Raw genomic sequence first — 22,322 nt, 5'->3', positions numbered from 1 at the left:
AGTGATGAAAGTACATAATTTACAGAAAGTGTGATACATGCGACCACGTGTATGGTCCTACGGAAGAACCTGCGTGGGCATGGCAAGGGTGTGAATATAAAAATAAAATAAAAAGAAGCTATATAAATTAACTAAAACTAGTCACATCCAGCCACTCTATTCTTTTAATAAAATCTGCCACTTTTCTTGATCCATCGTTTGTACACTGTTTAGTACCTTCCTCAAAAGAAATTTTTACCATCATTTCTAATGGGTGAATTCGTGTGTCAATGTCATGTCTGAGTCATGCACCAAAGCATGAGACTTCTGCGACTATTCGCGAAAATTGGATTCTTGCATGCTAGTGTATTGTAGTATCACGTGCACAACGAGCGCATAAACACGGGCGTGGCTGGGATGTCGGTGATAGGTAGCGAGCCAACAGAATGGGAAAGAAAGATTCTAACACAAGAACTTCATAAGAATATTGATCTACTATTAAATCAAGAGGACAAGGATTTTTTGTTTTACGCGCTGAAGCAGTACAGAACATACAGAAATGTGGCTAAGCTGTTACTGTCGATTACGTCTTGTTTAGACTCGCCAGTTAAGCTAGACCTCCTTCCGTACATCAGAAATCTCATACCAATTCGAGATTTGAAGAAATTTGACAGCATAGCTCCATACGACAGGATGGCCCACCCGCCAGGATCAGTAACCAGACGGAAGGGTAAGGTGACTCAAGAACTGCTCATTGATAGAATGGAAGGAGGCAGCTTGGGATTTAGTATAAGAGGCGGTTGGGAGAACAAGTTAGGAATCTTCATATCTTCAGTAGATGGAGGGTCACCTGCAGAATACGCTGGCCTGGTAGTTGGTGATCAAATTGTTAGTGTAAACAATATTTCATTCGAGTGGATAACACACACAGCTGCGGTGGAAGTGTTGAAGAATACAAATCCACTAACAGCAATAGTGTGCAGCAATCGTATGACACATCAGATGGATAAGGGATCATATGTGTGGTAAGAACATGCCATAAAAGTCACTGACAAAATCCAGACACACTTGGTTAAGGTTACATCACTTAGAACATGTAAACCATACTTCATTTGGTGCCTGAAAAGAGTCACGTATACATAAAAGATTTTGAAGTGAAAACTTTTGTAGATAAACTAAGGCAAGATTTGGAGTAAAAGTGTTGTAGCTGGCAGTGTCATAGCTAGTTATAATTATTTTGCATAATGCCTAAATATGTTTTGTTGCTGCGAGTAATTATCCCACAAAAAATTTATGTGTATGATCATGTTGCTCTAGCTAATTGTTTGCTGTTGTAGGGTGCCTACCAATGAACAAAAACATACAAATAAAGCAGATTTTCAGGTGTGTCAGAACTGGTATCATATGTACACAAAAATAGTTTCTACACAACAGGGACACAAGGGGAAAAGGAAGAAGGTAGCAGTCCAAGTTAACTGGCAGCATAGGGGATTAGGAGTGTCATTAAGAGGAGGCAAGGAGTATGGCATTGGTCTGTACATTGCTAGGTAATGGGCCATCTCGGTGTGCTATTGATACTTGGTTTTGTAATTCATGTGTGGTTTAGTATTGATGATGGGTCACGTGCTGCTGCATGTGGGCTGAGGGAAGGAGATCAAATTGTTGATGTGAATGGATACAGTTTTGTTGACATACTTCATGCTGAAGCTGTTGCTATTCTTAAATCTTATCAGACTTTAATTCTCACCATTAAAGTAAGTTATATAATGTATAGGCTATTAAATATATTAAAATCATAGCTAGCTAGGTTGGTATTAATTAGAAATAATATTTTTAATACAGTCAACAGGGAAAGTGCCTACAGTTAGTGAAATAGATGAAATAAAGAAACCTCCTATTCATTATTCACACTCTCTGCCACGTGATTACAGAACTAGAACCAATACAGCACCCTCAGCATTGCCATCAAATAAGACTAGCCAGAGAGGTACACATGTCCAAGTAAATAGTTCACTAATGTATTGTTCTTGTATAGTAAAACCAGTAGCACAAGTCAAGCCTGAGCAACAAGTTCCCAGGCAGATGCCAGCTATGACGTCCACAGATTACCCAGACAATTCAACATCGGTGCCATCCCTACAGTTTTCAACAGTACAAAGAGCCGAGAGCACGAAAGTGAGAACTCTCAGATCACAGTCCACACCAGAAGTGCCAAATGAACCAGATTCTCTCACCCTGGCAGAAAAGCCTCGAGCAAGGAGCTCTCTTCCATTAAAGCCATCACCTTTGTTATATAGCTCCGCAAGTCCTCCACCACGGCCAGCTAACAGAAGGTTTAATCATTTTACAAAAGAAGAGTTCAAGTTTAACAGTCTCCCTCGTGGCTTCAAACTAGAAGCAGCAAAGAAAGCGTTTATTGAAGGGATGGGTACCCAAGTGATGCACACCTCAGCTTCACACATCTCGGCCAAGAGTCTTCTACTTGACAGAGCCAACAAGTTGTTGAGTGAAAGAGAATGTGCCATATTAAGAGAAAGACTGCAACAAGTAAGTCACTGTTGACTGTGTGACACCTTTTAATGAAATGTGACACAATTAGTATGAAAATGGAATGAAAATTGAAAAGTTTGTGGACTATTTGTTACCATTATTGGACAATAGTGAGAAGTTACAATTGCTAACAGAAATTAGGTACATATTAATGCTGGATTAATTGAATATTATCAAGCTTATGTAGGTCTGTGTTGGAGGCACCAGACTTAGCCACATTTGATGAGTTAGTCTCCCCCAGAGAAGCTGAGATGTTGATGAAAACAAATGGTATGGTATCTCATCACTGGTAGTGCCATTACCTTCTTCCTCATTACTAGACAACCAGCATCATGACTTATTACTGAACGCCATTAAAGGTACAATCTTTGCTGAAGTACTTTACTGCACTTATTATTATTAACTGCACTAGGACATGGAGGTGTGAAAAAATTACGTAAAGTTGCATCTGCTGATGACATCGCTGATCAAGACCATGAGTTAGGTGCATTTGGGTCAGAAGCTGCACAAGGCATTCTAGATAAGGCCACACAGTTAGTAGAATGGTTACTGTAACATATTACTTATTGTGAATACCAACTACATAGTAACTCAAAGGATGGTTCCCCTCGAAGACTAGAATCATTCATTGCCTGGGAGGATGATTCCTTTGTCGCTGAACGACGACGTAGTTTGAGAAAGAAGTACCAAGCATCAACAGAAGTGTTAGTAATTGAATTGGACAAGATGCGTCCTAACATTGGTAGGTCTATGACCACAAGTGGTCGTGGCTAGTTTGCAATGCATTGCAGGTCTATCGGTTGATGGAGGCGTGGACACTAATCAAAAAGAAATAAAAATTACAGAAGTGAAGGAAGGTGGGGCTGCACATAAACATGGCTTCCTAAAGGTACTGTGTACAATGTACATGAGATGATAATCGTTAAAAATGTGTAACAGGCTGGGTACGAAATCTTGGAAGTGGATGGTGAAACTGTTCGTGGCTTGAAACATCGGGAAGCCTGTATGGTTATACATAAAGCGTTCAAGAGCAAGAAACCAAAAATGGAAATGATTGTCGTACCACATGTTACATAAATCATCATGAATGTCCGTGCTTTAAAATAAACCGCCTGCAAAACGCACATCAATTATATCATGTACATTATTTATACTAACAACCTTCTAGCTTCTTCTAAGAATGCTGCCTTTCTTTCTGGAAATGACAAGTTGCTAAAGTCAGGTTTAGCAGAGCTGGTAGTAGCTTGCGGAAACTGCACACAATAAGGGTAGACATGAGTATACAGAAATAACTAGACTAACATCGGGTTCCTCATTAAACTGAATTTTTCCCTCCAAAACATTAGTAATTGTTTTGTCCACATCTCTGGTGAGCACTAATCAGAGTAGATATAACAAACTGTCCCTAGGCTACAATCAGAACAGGTTGGTCACAATTCAAAAAAAAATTTTTTTTTTTACTAGCCATATTGTGCAACCATGGTGCACATGGCATGGATGATTTATACTGAGCTGTTGGGGGTTAATTTTTCTATGAGATCACATGAGATGTTTGATGCTGTGTGACCAACCTCCTCTGGACTAAACCTCACTCAAGTCACGACGTATCACATGATCAGAAATGTGAGGCAGAACATCTCTCACTTGTGATAACATTACCTCCAACTGGGGATCCTGTAGTGGACAGATCACATGACATCATGTGATCAACTGTACACAACCTGTGGTAGCATCTTGTTGAAGTGTGAAATTGGGATGAAAGGTACATTGTTAGTTGTTGTCGTCTTTGTAGCAGCTAATGCAAACAATCACACCAAAATCTACAAATCACCACTCAGCTTACATGGTCTAATCCATCTATCCACATCAGTGCCATCCAATTGAGTACATGTCAAGTGTAATGTACTGCCAACTACCTAGCTTATGGTTGATCATGTGTTACCATGGTAACTGTGTGTACCTGTTGGGTTCTAATAGTGAACTGTTCCACACTCTCATCGTAATGACAACTGATTACTGGCAGAAACCTGGCACACAATTACCATGGCAATACCATGACGACATTATTACATACCTTACTCTAAACACTGTTACAGGACAGTACATACATGAGAGTAAGTCCATCACTGGTGAATATGTGGTAACTGTAGTCTTGACAACAACATAATTATATGTACATTGGAACCAGAACAATATGGACACCTTAACCTAAAGTGCCCTGGTGTCAGTTTGTGTACTAAGAGATATTTTAGGACCTCAACTAAGTGTTTGGATTATGTAGGTACATTTACAGGTCCCAGAAACTTACAATATTTAAACCCGCAACATTTAAGGGTCTCTGTGTTTCTATGACAACTGGCTGAACTTGCTTGTCCAGTACAAATGGCCACATCCTAAGGGCAAACGGTCAAATGATATATCATCACAAGACAAACCCACCTATATTTCAATAGTGCATGTGATCCATTAGTGGGTGTGGCTTCTGGCTGAGCAATGATTTGAAGAGAATTGGTAACTTTGGTAACCTCTCTTTGGCAGGTTTCATCGTCCTTAGCAACCAACAATTGGTATGGTAACAAGGTAGGTGTGAGCAGTTGATCTGATGAAGGATATACCTGGGGGTGTAGCAATGCAACTATTCTCTGATTGGTTAGAATGAGCTCCTTACACTGAGGCAATTAATGACAAGATGAAAGATCATATGATCCAAACGAGATACCTTATTAGCTACTAAAACCTGTTCAACACATAATAACCATGACAACTAGACACATGATCACTAGACGCATAATATCACAAGCATAAACATAAAATGGTCACCAGTATAGTACACTACTAGAAAATATTCCAATTATGTCGACGCAATTTTCATTGGGAGCACACTAGAGTTGGACAATATAATGACATAAGATATTGTTGCTATAGTGATAAAAGCATAAGACAATAATGGTATTGAGGCTATTTTTAAACATCACAATACATCGAGTTCATGATATACCGTGATACATTGCTTACAAAATGAAATACCATTACTGTAGAGCTGTCTTACTAATACAGCAAATTACATGTTGTATGTATTTTTTATAGCTCAAGCGTTTGTTTTTAAGATGGATACATCAATACGAGTAAGAGAAAAACTTGTACTTATTAGCATTACATGGTTTCTCTAATTTGCATGTAATATCATGATAATATTGATAAATTACATCTTGTGGTGCACTTTTTCAATATCACCCAATCCTAGAGCACATCAATGAAAACAAAACCCATGAAAAGTTCATATGGGAACATTTTCTAGTAGTGGTAGTCTCATGTGGCAAGGCCGCATTTTCTTCTGCACACAGCACTTACTGTCTACAATTATAAGTGTCTGCCTGAAAAAAAAAGGTCCAGATTGACTTATTACATTATCTACAGACTTATGTAGGTAAAAATTTACTGACAGCAGCTTCCAAGGGGTGAGCACAAGACTTTTCATCCCAGGTAACATTGACAAATCACTTCTAGAAAGACCTTGCAATTTGAATGGTAGCACTTTGTACGACACTACTGTACAAATATTTTTACTATTTGTACGGTAATCATGCATTATAACACACACTAGTTGTATGAATTTTTTTTGGTGAGTTTAAGTTTGGCCTGGCAAACCAACCCTAGCTCACTTTGAACTCACCAAAAACTTACCATCATACAGACAGTGAAAGACACCATTACGCTTAACAGACAAACCCAAAGCTCTTTGGTTTTTTCTTCACCAGGGTGTATATGGCTAGGTAATATACATAGGTTCTTATAAGTAAAAATTAAGGGAGGTGGGTAGCTAGTAGCAGCATAGCATAGTGGTAGAACTTTAGCCATGTCAGACATGTAGGGGATTGCGGGTTTGATGCTTCAAAGTGTCACTTTTTTTTCATTCGGGATCCTTTTTGTCTATGATCTTATGACTACTGTACGAATAGCAATGGCCATTTTAATAGCAGCCTGGCCATACGAGACTACACCAGTTGGGGAGGGCTTTTAAATATTTCCTATTGCCAGAACCTATGCAGAAAACAAAGCAATATTTCAGCTGAGAGAGTTTGCAAGACCTTGATAAAATAAAAGGCTGTTCAAAATACTTCTCAACTAAAGCTTTTTGATACTTGGTTTGAGTCCAGTAGTTCATTTCTCAGCTAAAATGTTACTTTTCTTTGCAAGTGCAGCTGTATTCAAAATTCCACTATCAGCAGCAACTTACGTGAAATAATTTCTAAGAGATCGTACCTTTGCATTAGGGTTGTGTCCCTTATGATCACATGATACAACTATCCCAAGAGTAGTGAACATTACCCTGAGCATTCCCCTGCAGGATGGGGACATCATTACACACTGCACTGCAGTAATTCACTTGCCTCTTCCATGGAAATCTGTCAGGTACCAACAGTAACAATAATAGGACCTGTACACCTATGCATAATCTCAAGAGGAGTAGAAGTAATCCGATTGGCACGTAAAATATTGCAAAATACGTCAACCAAGACTCATATTTTAATCTGTGGAGCACTTACATAACTCATACAACACTTCTTGGGACCATACCTCGTCCTATTTAACGCTTTATTTAATTCCTGGAGTTCACTACCTCTATCAGCCATTCCAAAATCAAATCATTCTAATAATTTCACGCGCGACTCGTAATGGCGAACGCCGGTAATCATTCTGATCATTTCGATAACGACAACGACATGTTGTCGCTGAAGGTTGCCGTTCCGATATTCACCATATTCTGGGTTTTGTTTGGTGCCGTGCTGCCATGGTTTATACCTAAAGGACCCAATAGAGGGTAGGTTTGTGTGATGTGTACGATATAGTCTATCACTATTTGTCTCCGTAGTATCATTCAAACGATGATTGTAACTACAGCGATTTGCTGTTATTCACTGTATCCTTTTGAATGAGTTTGTGCATGTATGCACGTGATGTCATTAACCTTGACACAAGATCAGGTGGCTAATTGTATTCTTGGCACAAATTAATCCTCTGGTTGCACCTAATGTTAAGACAGAAATTGTAGGACACATCAGAAAACAATGGAAATTGTCAGAACCTGATGGGAGTAAGTTATATGTACCCCGAATCCCAAAATGTGTGTACACGTACATGTGTGAAAAACTTCGGTTGTATACAATCACTGGTGGACTGGACTACTGGACTCAAGTTTTTTTTCTTCCGTCTTAAGCACATTAGTTTGTAGATATTGCTACATTTAATAGAATATACAGGTAGACCTATCTACTTTGCACTACCTGTGCATTTTAGAGTAGGTATCATTTGCCAATCAATCTTGAAAGAGACAACTGTTAACTACATCAATGTGTTCTAATGAAAGTATATACTCACTCTGTTTTACAATCAAACAATTCTTTCATGGCATGATCTCCTGAGAGTCATTCATGACTACCATTCTTCTTATCATGGAGTATAAATCTTAGCTATATAATATCCATGCTGGCATCCTAATACCAGTAATGGTCTTCCAAGTCAGCAAAATTAAGTGACTGTCTTGCTATTCCTTCCATTGGTAGGTGATGCATACATCCTGTATTGTTGCGGCTGGACAAAGCTGACATATTCTGACATGACTACACTGCTTTGTTTTGTGTGTGAAGGTGGTAGTGGTCCAACTACATAAGATTAGCACATTCTATATAACAAACAATAGCCAGTTGACCAACGTTTGGTGAAAAAGGGAAAAAAATTGGATCCAGTAGTCCAGTCCACCAGTCCAGTCCAGTGATTGTATACAACCAAAAACTTCTGCGTTATTTGCAAGCCAGTTGGTTAATTAATTGTATCGATTGAATGAGGAAATTAATTGCTTCAAATCACACGATTTCCAAGCTTTTCATTCCAACCAAGTAGAGTTCTAGGGTCTTGATGCTAGAGATGTACCAATTCAGTGTTTATACTATTCTGGTACCAAGAAAATTTATTTTACTGCTGTTGTACAATATTGTGGTGATCTGATAAAATTATTCTTATGATTGTGTGTGATGACTGGTCTGTTACAGGTAGTGCATTTATATAATTTATCTGCCAATTGTTTGCAGAAGTGCTGTTACTGGAGCCAGTACCAACGGTGGTGTGGCCTCAATTACACAACCCAGATCTAGACAATAAGGCACCCACAAATTTTAATGCATGCTCCTGCCAAGACGTTTCCCAAGTATTTGAATGGTGTACATTCACATATAGTGTAGTTGTTTCTGCCAATAAATTTTCTGCTAATAAATTTTCTGCTAAATGAAACAGTGTTGTGGTTATATGGCTTCTTTTAAGTTTTTGTATGTTTTTGCAAAAGATAAGTGGCAATGCCATAACATTTAGTTTATTTTGTAAATGGAGAGAGAAATGATTGGTATGGTTGAAACATAGATCCTTTACACCCTGGGATTGGAATCTATTGTTTTCAACACCTCCTTCCGCACCTACATTGACACCTTTCTACAAAGACATCTGTGAATTAATGAACATTAGTAACTGGACTTTAACGTATTTCTCTGTTCAGTGAACAGTTGGGATGATGAGCTTCCTTCAGTTCGATTAACGAAGGGTTGGTAAGTACACAAAACAAATTGCACGCTGAGGGGACGATATTTCAGGTAGGTAGAACTAGCCAAAGTTTGCTGCATTGTTCAAGCGGTAGGATTCAAACATGCACTGTCAAAGGAGAAATGGACCAATGACCTAGTTGGTTCGATTGCTTGTCCCAAGTTATACTTATGGACTGAATTTGACATTCATACAATGAACAATTCGAGACTTACAGCTAGCCAAATTTTCATTCGCTTGGATCTGGCAGTGAGTTTTGTTGCTGTTATTTGCCTCCACAATCGCCTTTTCACCCTATTCGCAGTAAAGAACAAGATTACTGTAGAAAACAACATGAGATTCACAGTAGCAACGTTTCTCCACCCAGTTAATACCAATTAATTAACAGTGCAGACGGTTTGAACACTAAGTACAGCAAGTATGCAGAGATTCCTATCCCAGGAGTGTAAAGGATCTATGGTTGAAGGCATAATTATTAGAATGAACACTTACAAATTGGTGCTTTCTACGTGAAATCTATTTTAACCGATTTTGTTCAAATCATCCAGATCAGTACCAAGATGGGTACATCTCTAGTTATGTTCTGTCACTTAGTACTTAAGCCTTGTCCATCCTTTGTTTGATCACCTTATGTAGTGGGATATATTATGACTACTGTTATGAAACTAAAGGAATTAAATTTTTTTTGTAATAATTATGTACATGAAGAAGGTGTGTACAAATACATATTATGAACCCTTAATGTGGTGTATGTTTTATTAGAGTAAATTATTTACTACAGTTAAACATGATCGCTAGTTGTACTCCAGATATTTCTGCTAAAGAGGACTAAATTAATAAATTTTTTTTTTTGATTGGAGCACAAAAAACTTCAAAACCGCCAGCACTTTTATCTCTCAAAGATTACACAATAGTACATGTATACAATAAGATTGTTGGTGGTGTTATAACATGACTGTTTTTATTTACAGAATGTCCTCAGAAGTGGTGATGGACTATGGACTATTGTCAATGTGTTCATAAGGAGTGTCACTGTCTTGTTCAGAGTCACTATTATATGGTTTTCTTGAATATATCACAAATGTATTGCTTTGTTGTGATGTTGCGTTCTCCAAAAGATCAAACTTTGCCTTCTCTTTAAGATATTGTTTGATCTTACCTAGCCCTTGTCGGCACACTGACATTGGAGGGAACACTAAAGGGTTGCCACTAAGGGATATTCCCTGAAGAGGTAACCTAGCCAGAGAGAATGGTAACATCTTAATCTCATTGTTGGCGATGTTTATTTGTTTGAGGGATATCATACAACTAAGATCATCCTCCGGTAATTCCTTTATCTTGTTATTAGCGACATGTAGTAGTTCTAACTTATCTAGGTCAGTGATAGTGGCCGGCAACTGTTCTAACTTGTTATTTGCTAGTAATAGAGTAGTCAGGTTCTTTAAGTGCTGTAGTTCATTTGGTAAGCTAGTCAGTTGATTGTGCTCCAAGTTTAGTACTACTAGACTACACAATAGACCGAAGCTAGGTGGCAATTTAGTCAGCTTGTTCTGCTGCACATGTAATACCTGCAGGTTTACTAAACTGTTAATACAATCGGGTAACTCTGATAGTTGGTTGTTGTTTAGAAACAATTCCTTCAGCTGCAACAGCTCACACGTTACACATGGTAGCATCACAAAACAGTTATAGGAGAGGTCTAAAGTAATTAGAGTGCTTGATATTGTAGTAAAGTCACTGGGTAGTGTGGATAACGCGTGACGTTTCAGCACAAGACATGTTACAGATCTGGATGAGGTCACGTGTAGAAGAGAGCGAATAAACAATCCTTCTGGCAAATTTAACCATTTTTCCTGTCCATGGACTAAACTGACAACAGCGGTAGTATCATCAGTTAAAGTTAGTTGCACCTTAAACCACCTCGCATCAATCAACTCCATGGCTCACGTGCATGCTCTTGGTGCGGTATATTTAGAACTGCAAAATGTCTTCTAAACGTCGCTCCTCCAGTGCAACTTCATTGTTTGTTAGGGGTCTTAACCTCAGAACAAAGTGAGTAAATTATTTTTTCTTCTCGAGTAATGCATATGCCGATTATAGGGCAGAAGAATTGAGGGACTTGTTCTCACAATATGGCAGCATCTCGGATGTGTACGTACCATTGGATTACTACACTAGAGAGCCGCGAGGTTTCGCGTATATACAATATCCTTGTGAGGGTACGGGCCTTTGTGTGTAGTAGTGTTAATTTTTGCATGCAGCACTAAAAAGTAAAGACCTCTCCAAATTAAAAGCCTGCAAAAAGTAAAGACCAGTTAAAGAGAAGATCTTCAAAGTAAAGTAAAGACTGCTAAAGTACAGACCACATAAAGTAAAGGCCTCACTAAAGTATAGAAAGACCAAAGTAAAGACCTCTCCTGCAAAGTAAAGATCAACTAAAGCAAAGAACTCCAAAGTAATGATCTAAAGACCTCTTCAAATTAAAGACCAGCTAAAGTAAAAGTCTCTCCAAAGCAAAGATCTCCAAAGTAAAGACCTCTCTAGCTAAGGTAAAGATACTGGTTTAAAGTAAAGAGCAACAGGCCATAGCAAGGTGTGGCTAGTTCCCCTTGACTCAGCCAGTACATATGATGATGGAAGAGATGCTGAAGATGCTTTACACTACTTGGATGGCTACAGGTTACATGGCAGAGAACTAGAAGTGCAATATGCTGAGGGTGACAGGAAGAGTATGTAGTTATGATGTTGTATTTGATAGCTTAATGTGTTCTCTTCCAGCTGCAGGTCAGATGAGGAGGAAGGAACGAAGAAGCAGCAGGTAAATGACCACATTATGTAAAACGTTGCTATGGTAACTGAACAGGTCAATGTCAAGGTCACCACAACGTCGTCGTGATAGTGGTAGCAGAAGATATCGATCTCGCAGTCCAAGAAGACGTCGCAGTAGGAGCTACTCTCGTTCATATTCACGCAGTTGGTCAAGATCTCCACGTCGATCACGTTCATACTCGCGTAGCCCATCACCCTACCACAGGAGAAGATAAACTGAACAATATAGTAACTGCTGTAACTAGTATTTTATTATTAAATATACTAATCATCAGAAGCCTTAGTTCTCAGCTTTTTAGCAGCAGGAGTTCCAATAGAGGAGATGCTGTCATCAGAAGGAAGGCGGTGTCTGGTCTTCCTTAATGGAGTCACTGTATCTTCTTCCTTTATGCTATCATCACCCATACCCACAAGGGACATCACATGTTCCATCCTACGACCTAATTGCACACATGGTTACACACAGACACACACGTGACATTGGGGGAACTCACTGCTATCTCGTGATCGTAATATTTTTGCTGGAGCTGTGGAATGTACCATTAATTGAGTGGCGAGATAGTCTTGAATGTTTTCCATCACATCTTTCCTCATCTCTTCAGCCATCATATGCCTGTGTATTGCGACCACTTTACACCCCCAGCTATGGCCACACCACAACTCACACATCATGGTTGGAGCTGTTGTACATCAAGGCATTCTGGAACATTAACAACATGTCCCGTTGAAAGTCCATATCTGTACGGATCACACCAGTCTCAATCTTCTTCTTGATTAAAGACAAGTCCATTGGCCTGGTACATATACACAAATGCACAGTATGAATGTGTACACACAGTACATGTTACTTACCGGAACACCACCTCAGAATATCCTGTTGCTTCCTCATCTTTCACTGCATGTAGGAACAAGCTGGCAAACCTGTCAGGAGTCAATAACCATGACTACACGTGACAGTGTTGAACACACTTGTGCTGGGAGGCATGTTGCCATACCAACATGATGGATTTACGCCACATCTTCATTGATTGAGCCACTTCCGGATCAACCTCACTACTGATACAGTGATAACACTAACTACCAGCAACATGACCTTACTCTATCATGGAAGAAGATGGAGATGTCATTCCTGAGGTTACTGCTGATAATGGCTCCTCTTCACTCTCACTTGGTTCATTGGAGAGCAACCGGTGAAGCCCTAAATGTTACCAGTCAGTTAACAGACAAGTAATGACACAAGCAGCCATCACTTCTTGGTGCTCCTTTGTGGCGTACTGGTACAACATCTTCACCATCAGAGTCTAGTACAGGTTGTTTGCCAATGATCACCATCGTCCGAGGACTACTAGCTTTTTTCCTGCTAACCTGTAATTGTGTAGGCTGGACTTGGATTATGTGCTGTAGCGTGCATAATGGAGAATGTGTATAGTGTATGCTTACATGTATAGTGTGTCTGCCTGCCTATCTCTGTATGTGTAGTACACTATGGTCAAAATTATGAGAAAGCACTAACCTGAGGCACTTTCATTTTACCAGAAATCCTACTACTGCCTCTTGTCCTTGTCTTCTTCTCGATGTCTGCATCAGCACTGGGTGTGGCTTCATTTGCAGTGGGTGTGACTTGCTCGCTAGTTGGTGTGGCCTTCTCTGTAGTGGGTGTGGCTGCTTGCTCAGTAGCAGGAACAACTGGTGTATTAGTAGGACTGACTGGGGTAGCTTGTTGCGTAGGTGTGACTTGTTCATTGGTAGGAGTAGCTTGTTCCTTAGTGGGGGTGACTTCTTCCCCAGTAGGTGTAAATTGTTCTTTGGAAGACGTAGCTTGTTCCTTCATAGGGGTGACTTGTTCATTAGCAGGAGTAATGACTACACTGGGTGTGGCTTGTTTTTCAGTGGGTGTGACTTCTTTTTCAGTGGGTGTGGTTTGTTTCTCAGCGGGTGTGACATGTTTTTCAGTGGGTGTGTCTTGCTTCTCAGTGGGTGTGTCTTGCTTCTCAATAGGTGTGGCTTGCTTTTCAGTGGAAACGGCTGTTTGCTTTTCAGTAGGGGTACTAGGTTCTTTGGTACCAGTAACAGCTTTATTAGTGACTTGATCATCAGTGGAAGATGCTTGATCAATAATTGCATGATCGTCAACAGTTGGAGCATGTTTATCAGGGCTGGTCTGATCAACATTGATAGCTTGATCAGGGTTAACCTGGTTGAGTTGATCAGCAACAAGGTTAGATGGAGCCTGGTCAATGGCAGGAACAATAGCTTGATCAGCAGTAGTTGTGTCTTGATCATGATCACCAGTAACTTGATCATTGGTGGTAGTAACTTGACTGATTATGGAGTCATTAGTTGCAGGTGGAGTAGTGGGTGTGATACGGTCACTGCTAGGGAGCATTTCATTGGCTGTTTCTGGAGTAGACAGCAATGTGGGCGGACCTGGAGATGAGTAGGTGTGGTCATCATGGCTTAACACTTTAACTTGCACTGGCTTTGCTGCTGCTGCTGCTATAGTTTCCATAGCAACATTAGGCTCAATTTTAATGGTAGTGGCAGAAGTACTTATCATTGGAGTAACAATAGGCGTGGCAATAAGGGGTGTGGCTGTATTAGATTTTGAAGTAGCCTCAGTCACAAGAGCCGGCTTGCTGGTAGAAGGTGGAGTTGGCTTGTTGCTAACAGGTTTTTCTTTAGGGGGAGGGGTTATGACATCACTTGATTGATCAACTATTGACTCTGCCCCCTCATCATGATGTGAAACTTGCTCCATAGCAACCATATCTTTCTCCTCACTAGAATGAACAGCAAAGTATCATAAAACCACCTATATCTCAAAGTGTACTTCATGACCTTATTAAGACACCTCCTCATTATAGTGACCATCCCAAGTAGGCCCATACATAGCAATGACCAGTGACCATGTCAAGTAGGTATCAAAACAACTTAAAAAGTGTGTCAAATCCTTTTTCTACTATGTGCCCCAGTATATATTTACGTACTTAATAGGCTCAGTGTATGCTACTACATACATTACATCTTTTACTACTCACTCTTTGACTTTATTCCACATTTTTATCATATCCTCATCACTGATTTCTCCATTTTCTATCATCTCTAAGTCCTTCTTTACCCCACTACGTGTACAAGAAAACACACGCGTCACATTCCACAAGATATATGACCAACAATCCCTCACTTGTACTCAATCCTAGTAGCTTCCAGTAGGTTATTAATTTCTATCAATCGTTTCTCAGTTAAATCCCTCACAATCAGGTCTTGTGTTGTCTCTCCTATCAACCTGATCAGTGGTTAGCCCACAGGAGGGTAACTTACCACTTTCTGACTCACTGCCTCGTTTCTTTTTGCGCCTACAAACACAACTCACTATTATACAAGGGATATGGAGCTACTGACTTTGGTGTAGAGGCATTATCCAATAAGGCGGCATAATTTAAAGCACAATTCTAATTAATACCATCCCAAATAATTATCCTGCAGAATCATACTACCTTTTGAGAATAAAATTCTGGTTGCCTGTCTTCCTCTGAAAGTGGACGGATAGTTCTACTAACCGATACCCTAAATGTGAAATGCATACACCAGTTGTTGATATGTGCAAGCGACTGCTGACCAATTTTGGTCCCCGCTTCGCTGCACTGCTGAGCCCAAAATTAGCTGTTCTCTGACAGTCCATTGTGTCCCTCTGCTCTCTGCAACACGTGATTAACGACAACACAACGAGTAGAGACAAATACCTGCTCTTGCAACCTGCATCGTCTGTGATTCTAATATATTCGAGGTGTGTTTATATTCTATCACTTTCGCATAGAGGCGAATGGGAAACTGTTTCGGTACTGGCAACCGAAGGCGTTTAAGAGGGGCTACTGATGTAGAACATGGCGTGGGTAAGTTAGTAACCTATTATACAGACTAGGGTTTGTCCCTTATAGTAGCAGTTGGCAAAAACCAGCCACTTTTGAGGGTGCCGGTTATGTGGTCTTCTGACGTTATCGCCACGGATGGGCAACTTCAGGGCAAGCGAGACGAATTTTGGGACACTGCCCCCGCGTTTGAAGGAAGACGAGAAGTGTGGGACGCGCTAAAAGCTGCCGCAGAAGCTGCAGAACTGAAGGATTATGATTTAGCCCAAGCCATTGTAGATGGTGCTGGAATTTCGCTACCCAAAGGTGTGCACTTGTGCCTGGTATGTTATATATAACTGTATCATTTACAGGAACCCTAGAAGAGTGTTATGATGAGTTAGGTAGTCGTTATGTTATCCCAAAATATTGTCTTAACAAGCCGACCAACTTTACTAGTGACACTGGAGGAGCAGCAATGGCTGCCTCTCCTGATCAGTTAGTACCAGTTGATCAAAATGAAGAGAAAGTTAATATCAAGTTACGATTGTCAACTGGAAAAGATGTTAAATTGTCAGTGTATCCATCAACAAGAATGTCTGAAGTAAAGAAGATGTTACAATCTAGTGAAGGCATTGATGCTGTCAGAACTAGACTGTTGTTCTCAGGAAAACTTGTTTCTGACTCAGCTACAATAGAACAGTTAAAAATTCCTAAAGGATTTGTGTTACAAGTAATTGTTTCTTAACACGTCCATTAATTTATTACACTCTACTAACATGGTCACTACATTACAACAGAGATAATAAATTATATACAAGAGTACTATACGTACATAAAAAGAGTTTGAATGAAATATCATTGTCATAAATTAGGTGATTGTACAAGTCTTATGATACTGGCGTACTGTTGAGCACGTCAAGCACACTAGGGTCCATTGAGTATCGGTTGACTACATTACTATGTGATGCTGTCCTTGGGTGCAGCGTGGGCCCTGATGGTAGTTCAGCTGTGGTAACCTCACTGTTAAAATAGTCCTGTAAATTCTTTCTCTGCACTGTGAATTCCTCCTCCAACTCCTATACATATTTACTAGTCAAAGATGTAGTTAACTATGTAAAGGCTTCTTGCCTTTTTACGCTGAGAGATTTGTACCCTCCAATCCTTCAACTGTTGAGTGTACTGGTCATCTCTCTCCTTCATTTTCTGATTCTCTTGTTGGATTAACATCTGCTTCTTTTCACTCTGTAATAAAACATAGACAACTTGTCTAGACCAATTTCACATACCTGAATAGTCTCCAGTTCTTTCATTTCACTTTGTTGCTCAGTTTTCAACGTTTCTTCCTCACGGACGTGTTTCTCCTGGAGCTGACGAAGCTCATACTCTAATCGGCGAGAATTCTGAGACTCCAACTAAAATGATAGCAGTAAGAGTAAATTATTACACACGTTATTATTACATCTTTCAGTTTCTCCTTTTCTTCTGGGTCTTTTTGCATACGCAGCTGTTTGCGCAGTTCGGAAAACTGATTTTTAAATTCTTGTTTTAGCTGTTTTGGTAGCCTCCTACCCTCTAAAATGTGTTTCTGCCTCAAGGCCTCCATCTTGAGTGAATCAATTCTTTGATGTTGCTCCACTTCCTAAAATACAAGTATCACGTGATCTGATGATGTCACTGACCACACCTTCTTGTGTTTCATGTGCATCTGGTGACGATGCATGAAGAATGCTTCCTTTAACTGGTGTTTGAATAGCTGGTGTTTTTCCTGTATTTGTTGTTGCTCCATCTCCCATAACTCACTCTCCCGTGCTATATATATTATAGTTGGCCTAAGTATTCAAGAGGTGTAATGCTTATTTACCTCTTATCAAATTCTGTTGGTCAATAAGGAATTGCTTTTCCATTTGGTGCACATTTTCCCGCTTTTCTTTCTGCAGCCGACGACATTCACTATTAAAAGCATCTGACTGTATTTGTTGAAAATGCCTGTCCTACAAAAATATTATCCCAGTTATAACTACCTTGTATTACTATACGCATACTACATACCTTGTCAAGTTGGGTAACATAAAGATCTGATAGTCTCTTTGACAATTGCCTTTTGCGTTCTGCTTTTGGAAGACTCTTGGTGTCCACTTCAAGTTTAGTTTCACTAGTAACCAATTTCTCTTCTTGTTTTTGTTCCTCTTTAAACCTCTTAAATTCTTTAGCCTGACACACACACAGGTAGCATACAGGACAGCCATATTGTTCTTACTTGCTCCTGTTTAAGTTTTTTTGTCTTGCTTCTGAAGTAAGCCTCTTGAGATGCTTCTAATTTTTCAATGTCTTTCTTCTGCGCTCGCTTCATGCTATCCAACCGCACCTCAAAACGTTTTTCTAATTCCTATAGACAAATTAGTTCACCAAAGATACTAAAAGTGAATTACTTACCTCTCTTTGCAGCTCAAATCTTTTCTCCATTAATTCTTGGTCTTGTCGGATCTTTTCCTGGAGTACTTGAGCTTCTTTCTGTTCTTCCCTTTGTAACACCTTCAACTCACGTAAGTCTTGTTTCCTGCACAATAACCTTTACACAACTGGCCACAGGGGTAGCAATCAGCTACCTCATCAATTTATATTTGCGACTATCACTGATGGTAAAGTTCTTCTTGGTGTCCACAATGTGTGTTGTCGTCGTGGAAAAGACTTGACCATCTACTTCAAATGTGCGCACACGAGATAACGTCTGGAAGTGATAATCCTGCACAGACACAAGGGTAAGTAGAGTAAATTTATTCATCACGATTACTTTGGTAACAGAGCCTGATCGTTTCTTTCCAGGACTGGCCTTGCCGGCTACTGCTCCATTAGACTTCCTGGTAGCACCATCAGTATGGTCTTCTGATACAACACTAATCTTTGGTCCAATGGAAGATGAAACAGATGATGAGACTGGTGGCACAGCGGACGCGGCAGGACCAATATCTGATGGTGAATGTAACGAGTCCTGCACACACTATGTACAAACAGTTGTGAGTAAATAATAAATACCTGGTCAGAATCTTCCTTATCTTGGAATTCTGGTAACTCCTCAAGTTTCTCAACAACTTCAGCCCGACGTTCCAAGTAAAGAATTCTTAGTGGCTTTGTACCCTCAACTGACTGGAAGAATGGATGCTACAGAACACAACGTTACTAAGATCAGACCAACATTACAATCCATTTAAACCTCAAGAATTGCTTTAGCTGTTGGCCTCTTGGCTGGAATCTTTTGAAGACACTGTTTAATGAGATCAGAAAATTCAGGTGACCACTTGGAAGGCTCGTCTAAAGCAGGAGCATCTGCTTTAGTTATTTTCATGAGTACTCTCATGGGGCTCATTTCATGATGGGGAGGGTTCATTTCAGCCATTTCTATGAGAGTGATTCCAGCACTCCAAATATCTGCCTATCAATACAACCAACATTACCAAGATATTGCTACCATAAGACACTTACTGAATAATCGTAAGGAACATCTTTACACGTCTCACAAGCAATCACCTCAGGGGCCATCCTGTTGGAACACATACTCACTAACACAACAATGCACAACCCTCTTTACCAATATGGTGTTCCAATGTACGTCTCTCTCCTCTGAAGTGTTTTCTTGTTCTTGGCAGAAACACCAAAATCAGCTATGGCAAATCAACAAAATAACATACAGTATGACATAAAATGGCCCTCACCTAATCTGATAGTTCCATCTGGACATAGTAATACATTTCCAGCCTTCAAGTCTCTATGGATACATTTGTTATCATGCAAGTAGGCTAGTCCCTGCAATATTGCCACTATATCAATTATCAAGGAAAACCTAACTATACCTCAAACATTTGTTTAGCTATACACTTTATCTGTGTTTCTGAGAGGCCATGGTCTAACTCTGATAGCACAAGATACAATGGATGAGAATCACACACACTTCATGGTGACCAATACCTACCAACTATTATATCATCTACAGCACCTCCTGCACAAAACTCTATGAATATCTGTCAATAAACACAACAGTGAAATCTTTGAACAGATATTGTACTGCAACATGAGCTTACATGTAACTTGGAGTCCCACAAGAATGCCTCATACAATCCAACTATATTATGATGCTTGCATTCTGATAAGATGTCTATTTCAACAACAAAGTCTTCCATTTCTTCATCATTATTGATGGGGACTATTTTTAATGCAGCAAGTCTGCCATCTTCTTTGTGCTTGGCCTATATTAAGTAGTCATTAACAACTGGTTGCTATACAGTTATTCCATTTCAATGGTGTGGGAGTGACACAAACCTTATACACTTTGCCAAACGCGCCGTCTCCCAACTCTCCCGTCTTCTCCCACATAGCGAAAGGGTCCTCATTTCGTTTTACGTTAGGATACTCTGCTTTCCCCTTCGGCTTGGGAGCAAATAACTTTCTGAAAAAGCTCATCGCGTCTCTCCACTGTTCTTACTGGACACGAAACTAAGCTTACTGACTATCACACACTACCAATACCACTTCCAAACATCAACAGTTCATTTGACGAATCATTCACCGTAATAGGTCCACTCCCTAAACTCCAGCTATTTACAAAACACCCAACCAGCGAGCGAGTGACTCCCTTAAATTACGATCTCCGTAAATTCTTCCGTTTACGTTTACCACCACGTGGCCATGAAATTCAACAAGAACGTCAGTTCTTCGCGAAGGAAGAGCAGAAAGCGACATTTCTCTGCCCCATCAAGTGTCAGAAGAAAGCTCCTCAGCGCTCCGTTGAGCAAAGAACTGCGTCAGAAGTACAACGTGAGGTCTATACCGGTCAGAAAGGACGATGAAGTAGTGGTAACGCGTGGGCATTTCAAGGGCCAACAACAGGGCAAAGTGACTCAAGTGTACCGCAAGAAATGGATCATTCATATTGAGCGCATTCAACGAGAGAAAGCCAACGGTAGTTCAGTGCCCGTGGGAATACACCCGAGTAAGGTGGAAATTGTCAAGCTTAAGTTGGACAAAGACAGAAAGAAGATCTTAGAAAGAAAGAATAGAGCAAGGTTGATGGAACAGGCAAAGGGGAAACATCAAGAGGAGGATATTGAGACTATGGAAACTTAGCAGGTAATAGAATAACGTGTATTCTAATACATTAATACGATTCCTTTTTTGGATAGGTTATTCATCAGTGACATTCTTTCAATGTTATGCTTGTAATGTTAATTTGAGAAACAATATACATTATTTGATAAGAGATCTAATACTACACAGTTATTTAGGTGACATTTATTCATCCTTGGTTCCATGCTTAAGAATTCTTGTGAATGCAACATAATCAAATCGTCCTTGACTGTCAATTGGTGCACCACGAAACATTTGATCAACCTGGATAGTCAACATTAGTCTTTGTAATGCACAAACATGATCAATTTACCTCTTCGTCGGTAAATCGATCTCCCATGGTTGTTAACAACTCCCTCAAACGATCTTCATTTATGAAACCTGAGCCCTCATCATCAAAACAGCCAAATGCATTCTTGATAACATCCTCCGGGTCAGTTCCTATAACAACACGGTTGATTGACCATACACAATTTGGTGCAATAAGGTAACCATTTAACTTCTCCCCAAACAATGTCAAGAACATCGTGAAATTGAGTGGTCCAGGAGCCTCAGACATCATACCATCAACAGTCTTGTCATCAGGTTCTTGGCCTGTAGCACAGTAGACGAGTTTGTCACTAAACATTACGCATGATCAGTTACCCGTAACTCACCCAGGGAGGCAAGCATGTCCTTCAGATCTTCCTTATCTACAAACCCATCCCTTGTCTGATCTATCATGTTAAATGCCTAAGAGATATGACGCGTTCTACTCCCCACGATTATGCTACGCTCAACCCAACCTCTTTGAACTCTTGTATCTGGGCCTGATCGAACATGGCAAAGATGTTTGAGGTGGCCCTTTGGCCCCTCTTCTTGATGATCTTCTTCCTGGCTTTCGCTTGACTCTACAATAACGAACAGTAGCACCATTATTACCTGAATTGCTGACCGACTTACCATCTTCACGATTTACTCGATAAACTGAAGCCTCACGTGAACTAACCACATATATATGCAAGCAATGCGGATATGCACTCCTACAATGACACCTCTTAAATTTGCGTTAGATAACTTCGCGAAATTACTAGTTCCATATATGGGGTCAAAAATTAATGGATTGCAAAAAGCTGAGGTTGTGCAGTATAACTTTAGGACTTGTATCATGCAGCAATGCACAGGACTTGTATCAAAGGTTTATTGAGACTCTTGACTCAGGGTCTTGTTTACTTGTTACTTGTATCATGGACTGGTTTATATGTGTATCATGGACTGAATTATGGCATCATGGACTAGTTTATGTTGATTATGTGGCAAGCACGCAGACTAAATTAGCAGTATCACTGATGCTAGAGGCTTAGAATTCAAGCAGATCAACAACTTATTGGGAGTATCCATTCCATCACACTTCTTGCAACCCCA

General features: G+C 39.9%; 10 protein-coding genes across 14 annotated transcripts; 5 read left to right on the top strand and 5 right to left on the bottom strand.

Annotated features, from left to right (window-relative positions):
• Positions 1 to 350: 350 nt before the first annotated feature.
• Positions 351 to 3,637, top strand: LOC136237004 (whirlin-like). Its single transcript, XM_066027252.1, has 13 exons — positions 351 to 1,004; positions 1,317 to 1,362; positions 1,414 to 1,526; positions 1,586 to 1,733; positions 1,822 to 1,966; positions 2,015 to 2,526; positions 2,579 to 2,670; positions 2,717 to 2,799; positions 2,850 to 2,888; positions 2,942 to 3,062; positions 3,117 to 3,271; positions 3,321 to 3,418; positions 3,469 to 3,637. The coding sequence occupies exons 1-13, from the start codon at positions 397 to 399 to the stop codon at positions 3,604 to 3,606; spliced, it is 2,298 nt and encodes a 765-aa protein (XP_065883324.1). The 5' UTR covers positions 351 to 396; the 3' UTR covers positions 3,607 to 3,637.
• LOC136237012 (lipid droplet-regulating VLDL assembly factor AUP1-like) lies at positions 3,553 to 7,214 on the bottom strand. Of its 2 annotated transcripts, XM_066027261.1 has the most exons (14): positions 7,108 to 7,214; positions 6,921 to 7,061; positions 6,793 to 6,871; positions 5,198 to 5,266; positions 4,969 to 5,144; positions 4,838 to 4,922; positions 4,604 to 4,680; positions 4,490 to 4,556; positions 4,373 to 4,445; positions 4,251 to 4,324; positions 4,122 to 4,203; positions 3,832 to 3,905; positions 3,691 to 3,782; positions 3,553 to 3,641 (listed from the first exon to the last, which is right to left on the bottom strand). In XM_066027261.1, the coding sequence occupies exons 1-14, from the start codon at positions 7,161 to 7,163 to the stop codon at positions 3,611 to 3,613; spliced, it is 1,176 nt and encodes a 391-aa protein (XP_065883333.1). In that variant the 5' UTR covers positions 7,164 to 7,214; the 3' UTR covers positions 3,553 to 3,610. The 2 variants fall into 2 exon arrangements, with proteins under 2 accessions (XP_065883333.1, XP_065883334.1); XM_066027262.1 differs by lacking the exon at positions 5,198 to 5,266.
• LOC136237023 (V-type proton ATPase subunit e 2-like) lies at positions 7,162 to 10,220 on the top strand. Its single transcript, XM_066027277.1, has 4 exons — positions 7,162 to 7,351; positions 7,403 to 7,450; positions 7,515 to 7,624; positions 10,092 to 10,220. Exons 1-4 carry the CDS (start codon positions 7,206 to 7,208, stop codon positions 10,109 to 10,111), a joined length of 324 nt encoding a protein of 107 aa, XP_065883349.1. The 5' UTR covers positions 7,162 to 7,205; the 3' UTR covers positions 10,112 to 10,220.
• LOC136237014 (leucine-rich repeat-containing protein 57-like) lies at positions 9,991 to 11,112 on the bottom strand. The gene has a single exon (XM_066027264.1). It carries the CDS (start codon positions 11,058 to 11,060, stop codon positions 10,116 to 10,118), a length of 945 nt encoding a protein of 314 aa, XP_065883336.1. The 5' UTR covers positions 11,061 to 11,112; the 3' UTR covers positions 9,991 to 10,115.
• LOC136237021 (serine/arginine-rich splicing factor 10-like) lies at positions 11,038 to 12,226 on the top strand. The gene is made up of 5 exons (XM_066027275.1): positions 11,038 to 11,172; positions 11,221 to 11,329; positions 11,750 to 11,849; positions 11,899 to 11,938; positions 11,984 to 12,226. Exons 1-5 carry the CDS (start codon positions 11,105 to 11,107, stop codon positions 12,162 to 12,164), a joined length of 498 nt encoding a protein of 165 aa, XP_065883347.1. The 5' UTR covers positions 11,038 to 11,104; the 3' UTR covers positions 12,165 to 12,226.
• LOC136237003 (bromodomain-containing protein 8-like) lies at positions 12,183 to 15,768 on the bottom strand. Of its 3 annotated transcripts, none has more exons than XM_066027251.1 (15): positions 15,693 to 15,768; positions 15,569 to 15,647; positions 15,447 to 15,516; positions 15,352 to 15,401; positions 15,271 to 15,305; positions 15,134 to 15,227; positions 14,988 to 15,071; positions 13,463 to 14,729; positions 13,200 to 13,314; positions 13,048 to 13,147; positions 12,919 to 13,005; positions 12,802 to 12,870; positions 12,615 to 12,743; positions 12,444 to 12,562; positions 12,183 to 12,389 (listed from the first exon to the last, which is right to left on the bottom strand). In XM_066027251.1, exons 1-15 carry the CDS (start codon positions 15,709 to 15,711, stop codon positions 12,214 to 12,216), a joined length of 2,493 nt encoding a protein of 830 aa, XP_065883323.1. In that variant the 5' UTR covers positions 15,712 to 15,768; the 3' UTR covers positions 12,183 to 12,213. The 3 variants fall into 3 exon arrangements, with proteins under 3 accessions (XP_065883323.1, XP_065883320.1, XP_065883321.1); XM_066027248.1 differs by having other exon boundaries at positions 12,919 to 13,002; positions 15,693 to 15,745; XM_066027249.1 differs by having other exon boundaries at positions 15,274 to 15,305; positions 15,693 to 15,745.
• Positions 15,702 to 16,575, top strand: LOC136237017 (ubiquitin domain-containing protein 2-like). Of its 2 annotated transcripts, none has more exons than XM_066027270.1 (3): positions 15,702 to 15,842; positions 15,888 to 16,124; positions 16,172 to 16,575. In XM_066027270.1, exons 1-3 carry the CDS (start codon positions 15,773 to 15,775, stop codon positions 16,543 to 16,545), a joined length of 681 nt encoding a protein of 226 aa, XP_065883342.1. In that variant the 5' UTR covers positions 15,702 to 15,772; the 3' UTR covers positions 16,546 to 16,575. The 2 variants fall into 2 exon arrangements, with proteins under 2 accessions (XP_065883342.1, XP_065883343.1); XM_066027271.1 differs by having other exon boundaries at positions 15,710 to 15,842; positions 15,891 to 16,124.
• On the bottom strand, positions 16,535 to 20,445 carry LOC136237002 (serine/threonine-protein kinase 10-like). The gene is made up of 20 exons (XM_066027247.1): positions 20,115 to 20,445; positions 19,877 to 20,041; positions 19,768 to 19,816; positions 19,649 to 19,707; positions 19,511 to 19,601; positions 19,387 to 19,459; positions 19,281 to 19,338; positions 19,012 to 19,230; positions 18,834 to 18,959; positions 18,592 to 18,789; positions 18,407 to 18,543; positions 18,234 to 18,357; positions 18,058 to 18,186; positions 17,850 to 18,011; positions 17,662 to 17,791; positions 17,485 to 17,609; positions 17,260 to 17,439; positions 17,087 to 17,212; positions 16,929 to 17,042; positions 16,535 to 16,876 (listed from the first exon to the last, which is right to left on the bottom strand). Exons 1-20 carry the CDS (start codon positions 20,253 to 20,255, stop codon positions 16,688 to 16,690), a joined length of 2,595 nt encoding a protein of 864 aa, XP_065883319.1. The 5' UTR covers positions 20,256 to 20,445; the 3' UTR covers positions 16,535 to 16,687.
• LOC136237022 (large ribosomal subunit protein uL24-like) lies at positions 20,435 to 21,051 on the top strand. Its single transcript, XM_066027276.1, has 2 exons — positions 20,435 to 20,921; positions 20,975 to 21,051. The coding sequence occupies exon 1, from the start codon at positions 20,481 to 20,483 to the stop codon at positions 20,916 to 20,918; it is 438 nt and encodes a 145-aa protein (XP_065883348.1). The 5' UTR covers positions 20,435 to 20,480; the 3' UTR covers positions 20,919 to 20,921; positions 20,975 to 21,051.
• Positions 20,992 to 21,987, bottom strand: LOC136237020 (myosin regulatory light polypeptide 9-like). The gene is made up of 6 exons (XM_066027274.1): positions 21,861 to 21,987; positions 21,704 to 21,808; positions 21,575 to 21,650; positions 21,411 to 21,512; positions 21,232 to 21,359; positions 20,992 to 21,182 (listed from the first exon to the last, which is right to left on the bottom strand). Exons 1-6 carry the CDS (start codon positions 21,861 to 21,863, stop codon positions 21,084 to 21,086), a joined length of 513 nt encoding a protein of 170 aa, XP_065883346.1. The 5' UTR covers positions 21,864 to 21,987; the 3' UTR covers positions 20,992 to 21,083.
• Between the last annotated feature and the right edge of the window lie 335 nt (positions 21,988 to 22,322).

The sequence above is a fragment of the Dysidea avara genome, chromosome 10 (genome assembly GCF_963678975.1).
Source record: "Dysidea avara chromosome 10, odDysAvar1.4, whole genome shotgun sequence".
NCBI lineage: Eukaryota > Metazoa > Porifera > Demospongiae > Dictyoceratida > Dysideidae > Dysidea > Dysidea avara.
Note: the sequence above shows the minus strand (reverse complement) of the source record. Positions and strands in the feature narration are given on the sequence as shown.

Bases quoted from the DNA above. Each gene is read 5' to 3' on its own strand.
- LOC136237004 (XM_066027252.1), top strand. From the start codon at position 397: ATGTCGGTGATAGGTAGCGAGCCAACAGAATGGGAAAGAAAGATTCTA. The intron at 1,527-1,585 runs GTAATGGGCCAT...TGTGTGGTTTAG, and splicing joins ATTGGTCTGTACATTGCTAG to TATTGATGATGGGTCACGTG. The intron at 2,527-2,578 runs GTAAGTCACTGT...TGACACAATTAG, and splicing joins TAAGAGAAAGACTGCAACAA to TATGAAAATGGAATGAAAAT.
- LOC136237012 (XM_066027261.1), bottom strand. From the start codon at position 7,163: ATGGCTGATAGAGGTAGTGAACTCCAGGAATTAAATAAAGCGTTAAAT. The intron at 4,923-4,968 runs GTGGGTTTGTCT...GTTTGCCCTTAG, and splicing joins CATGCACTATTGAAATATAG to GATGTGGCCATTTGTACTGG. The intron at 3,642-3,690 runs GTTGTTAGTATA...TGCGTTTTGCAG, and splicing joins TTCTTAGAAGAAGCTAGAAG to GCGGTTTATTTTAAAGCACG.
- LOC136237023 (XM_066027277.1), top strand. From the start codon at position 7,206: ATGGCGAACGCCGGTAATCATTCTGATCATTTCGATAACGACAACGAC. The intron at 7,451-7,514 runs GTATCCTTTTGA...ACACAAGATCAG, and splicing joins GCGATTTGCTGTTATTCACT to GTGGCTAATTGTATTCTTGG. The intron at 7,625-10,091 runs GTAAGTTATATG...TTTTATTTACAG, and splicing joins ATTGTCAGAACCTGATGGGA to AATGTCCTCAGAAGTGGTGA.
- LOC136237014 (XM_066027264.1), bottom strand. From the start codon at position 11,060: ATGGAGTTGATTGATGCGAGGTGGTTTAAGGTGCAACTAACTTTAACT.
- LOC136237021 (XM_066027275.1), top strand. From the start codon at position 11,105: ATGTCTTCTAAACGTCGCTCCTCCAGTGCAACTTCATTGTTTGTTAGG. The intron at 11,330-11,749 runs CCTTGTGAGGGT...GCCAGTACATAT, and splicing joins GTTTCGCGTATATACAATAT to GATGATGGAAGAGATGCTGA. The intron at 11,939-11,983 runs GTAAATGACCAC...GTAACTGAACAG, and splicing joins AAGGAACGAAGAAGCAGCAG to GTCAATGTCAAGGTCACCAC.
- LOC136237003 (XM_066027251.1), bottom strand. The intron at 13,148-13,199 runs GTGATGGCTGCT...GGTAACATTTAG, and splicing joins CCACAAAGGAGCACCAAGAA to GGCTTCACCGGTTGCTCTCC. The intron at 12,563-12,614 runs GTGAGTTGTGGT...CGCAATACACAG, and splicing joins AACAGCTCCAACCATGATGT to GCATATGATGGCTGAAGAGA.
- LOC136237017 (XM_066027270.1), top strand. From the start codon at position 15,773: ATGGGAAACTGTTTCGGTACTGGCAACCGAAGGCGTTTAAGAGGGGCT. The intron at 15,843-15,887 runs GTAAGTTAGTAA...TGTCCCTTATAG, and splicing joins TGATGTAGAACATGGCGTGG to TAGCAGTTGGCAAAAACCAG. The intron at 16,125-16,171 runs GTGTGCACTTGT...TATCATTTACAG, and splicing joins TGGAATTTCGCTACCCAAAG to GAACCCTAGAAGAGTGTTAT.
- LOC136237002 (XM_066027247.1), bottom strand. From the start codon at position 20,255: ATGAGCTTTTTCAGAAAGTTATTTGCTCCCAAGCCGAAGGGGAAAGCA. The intron at 18,960-19,011 runs GTTTAAATGGAT...TGTGTTCTGTAG, and splicing joins CAGCTAAAGCAATTCTTGAG to CATCCATTCTTCCAGTCAGT. The intron at 18,544-18,591 runs GTAATCGTGATG...GTGTCTGTGCAG, and splicing joins GATCAGGCTCTGTTACCAAA to GATTATCACTTCCAGACGTT.
- LOC136237022 (XM_066027276.1), top strand. From the start codon at position 20,481: ATGAAATTCAACAAGAACGTCAGTTCTTCGCGAAGGAAGAGCAGAAAG.
- LOC136237020 (XM_066027274.1), bottom strand. The intron at 21,651-21,703 runs GTTGGGTTGAGC...CATATCTCTTAG, and splicing joins AGATACAAGAGTTCAAAGAG to GCATTTAACATGATAGATCA. The intron at 21,513-21,574 runs GTGAGTTACGGG...ACTGTGCTACAG, and splicing joins GGACATGCTTGCCTCCCTGG to GCCAAGAACCTGATGACAAG.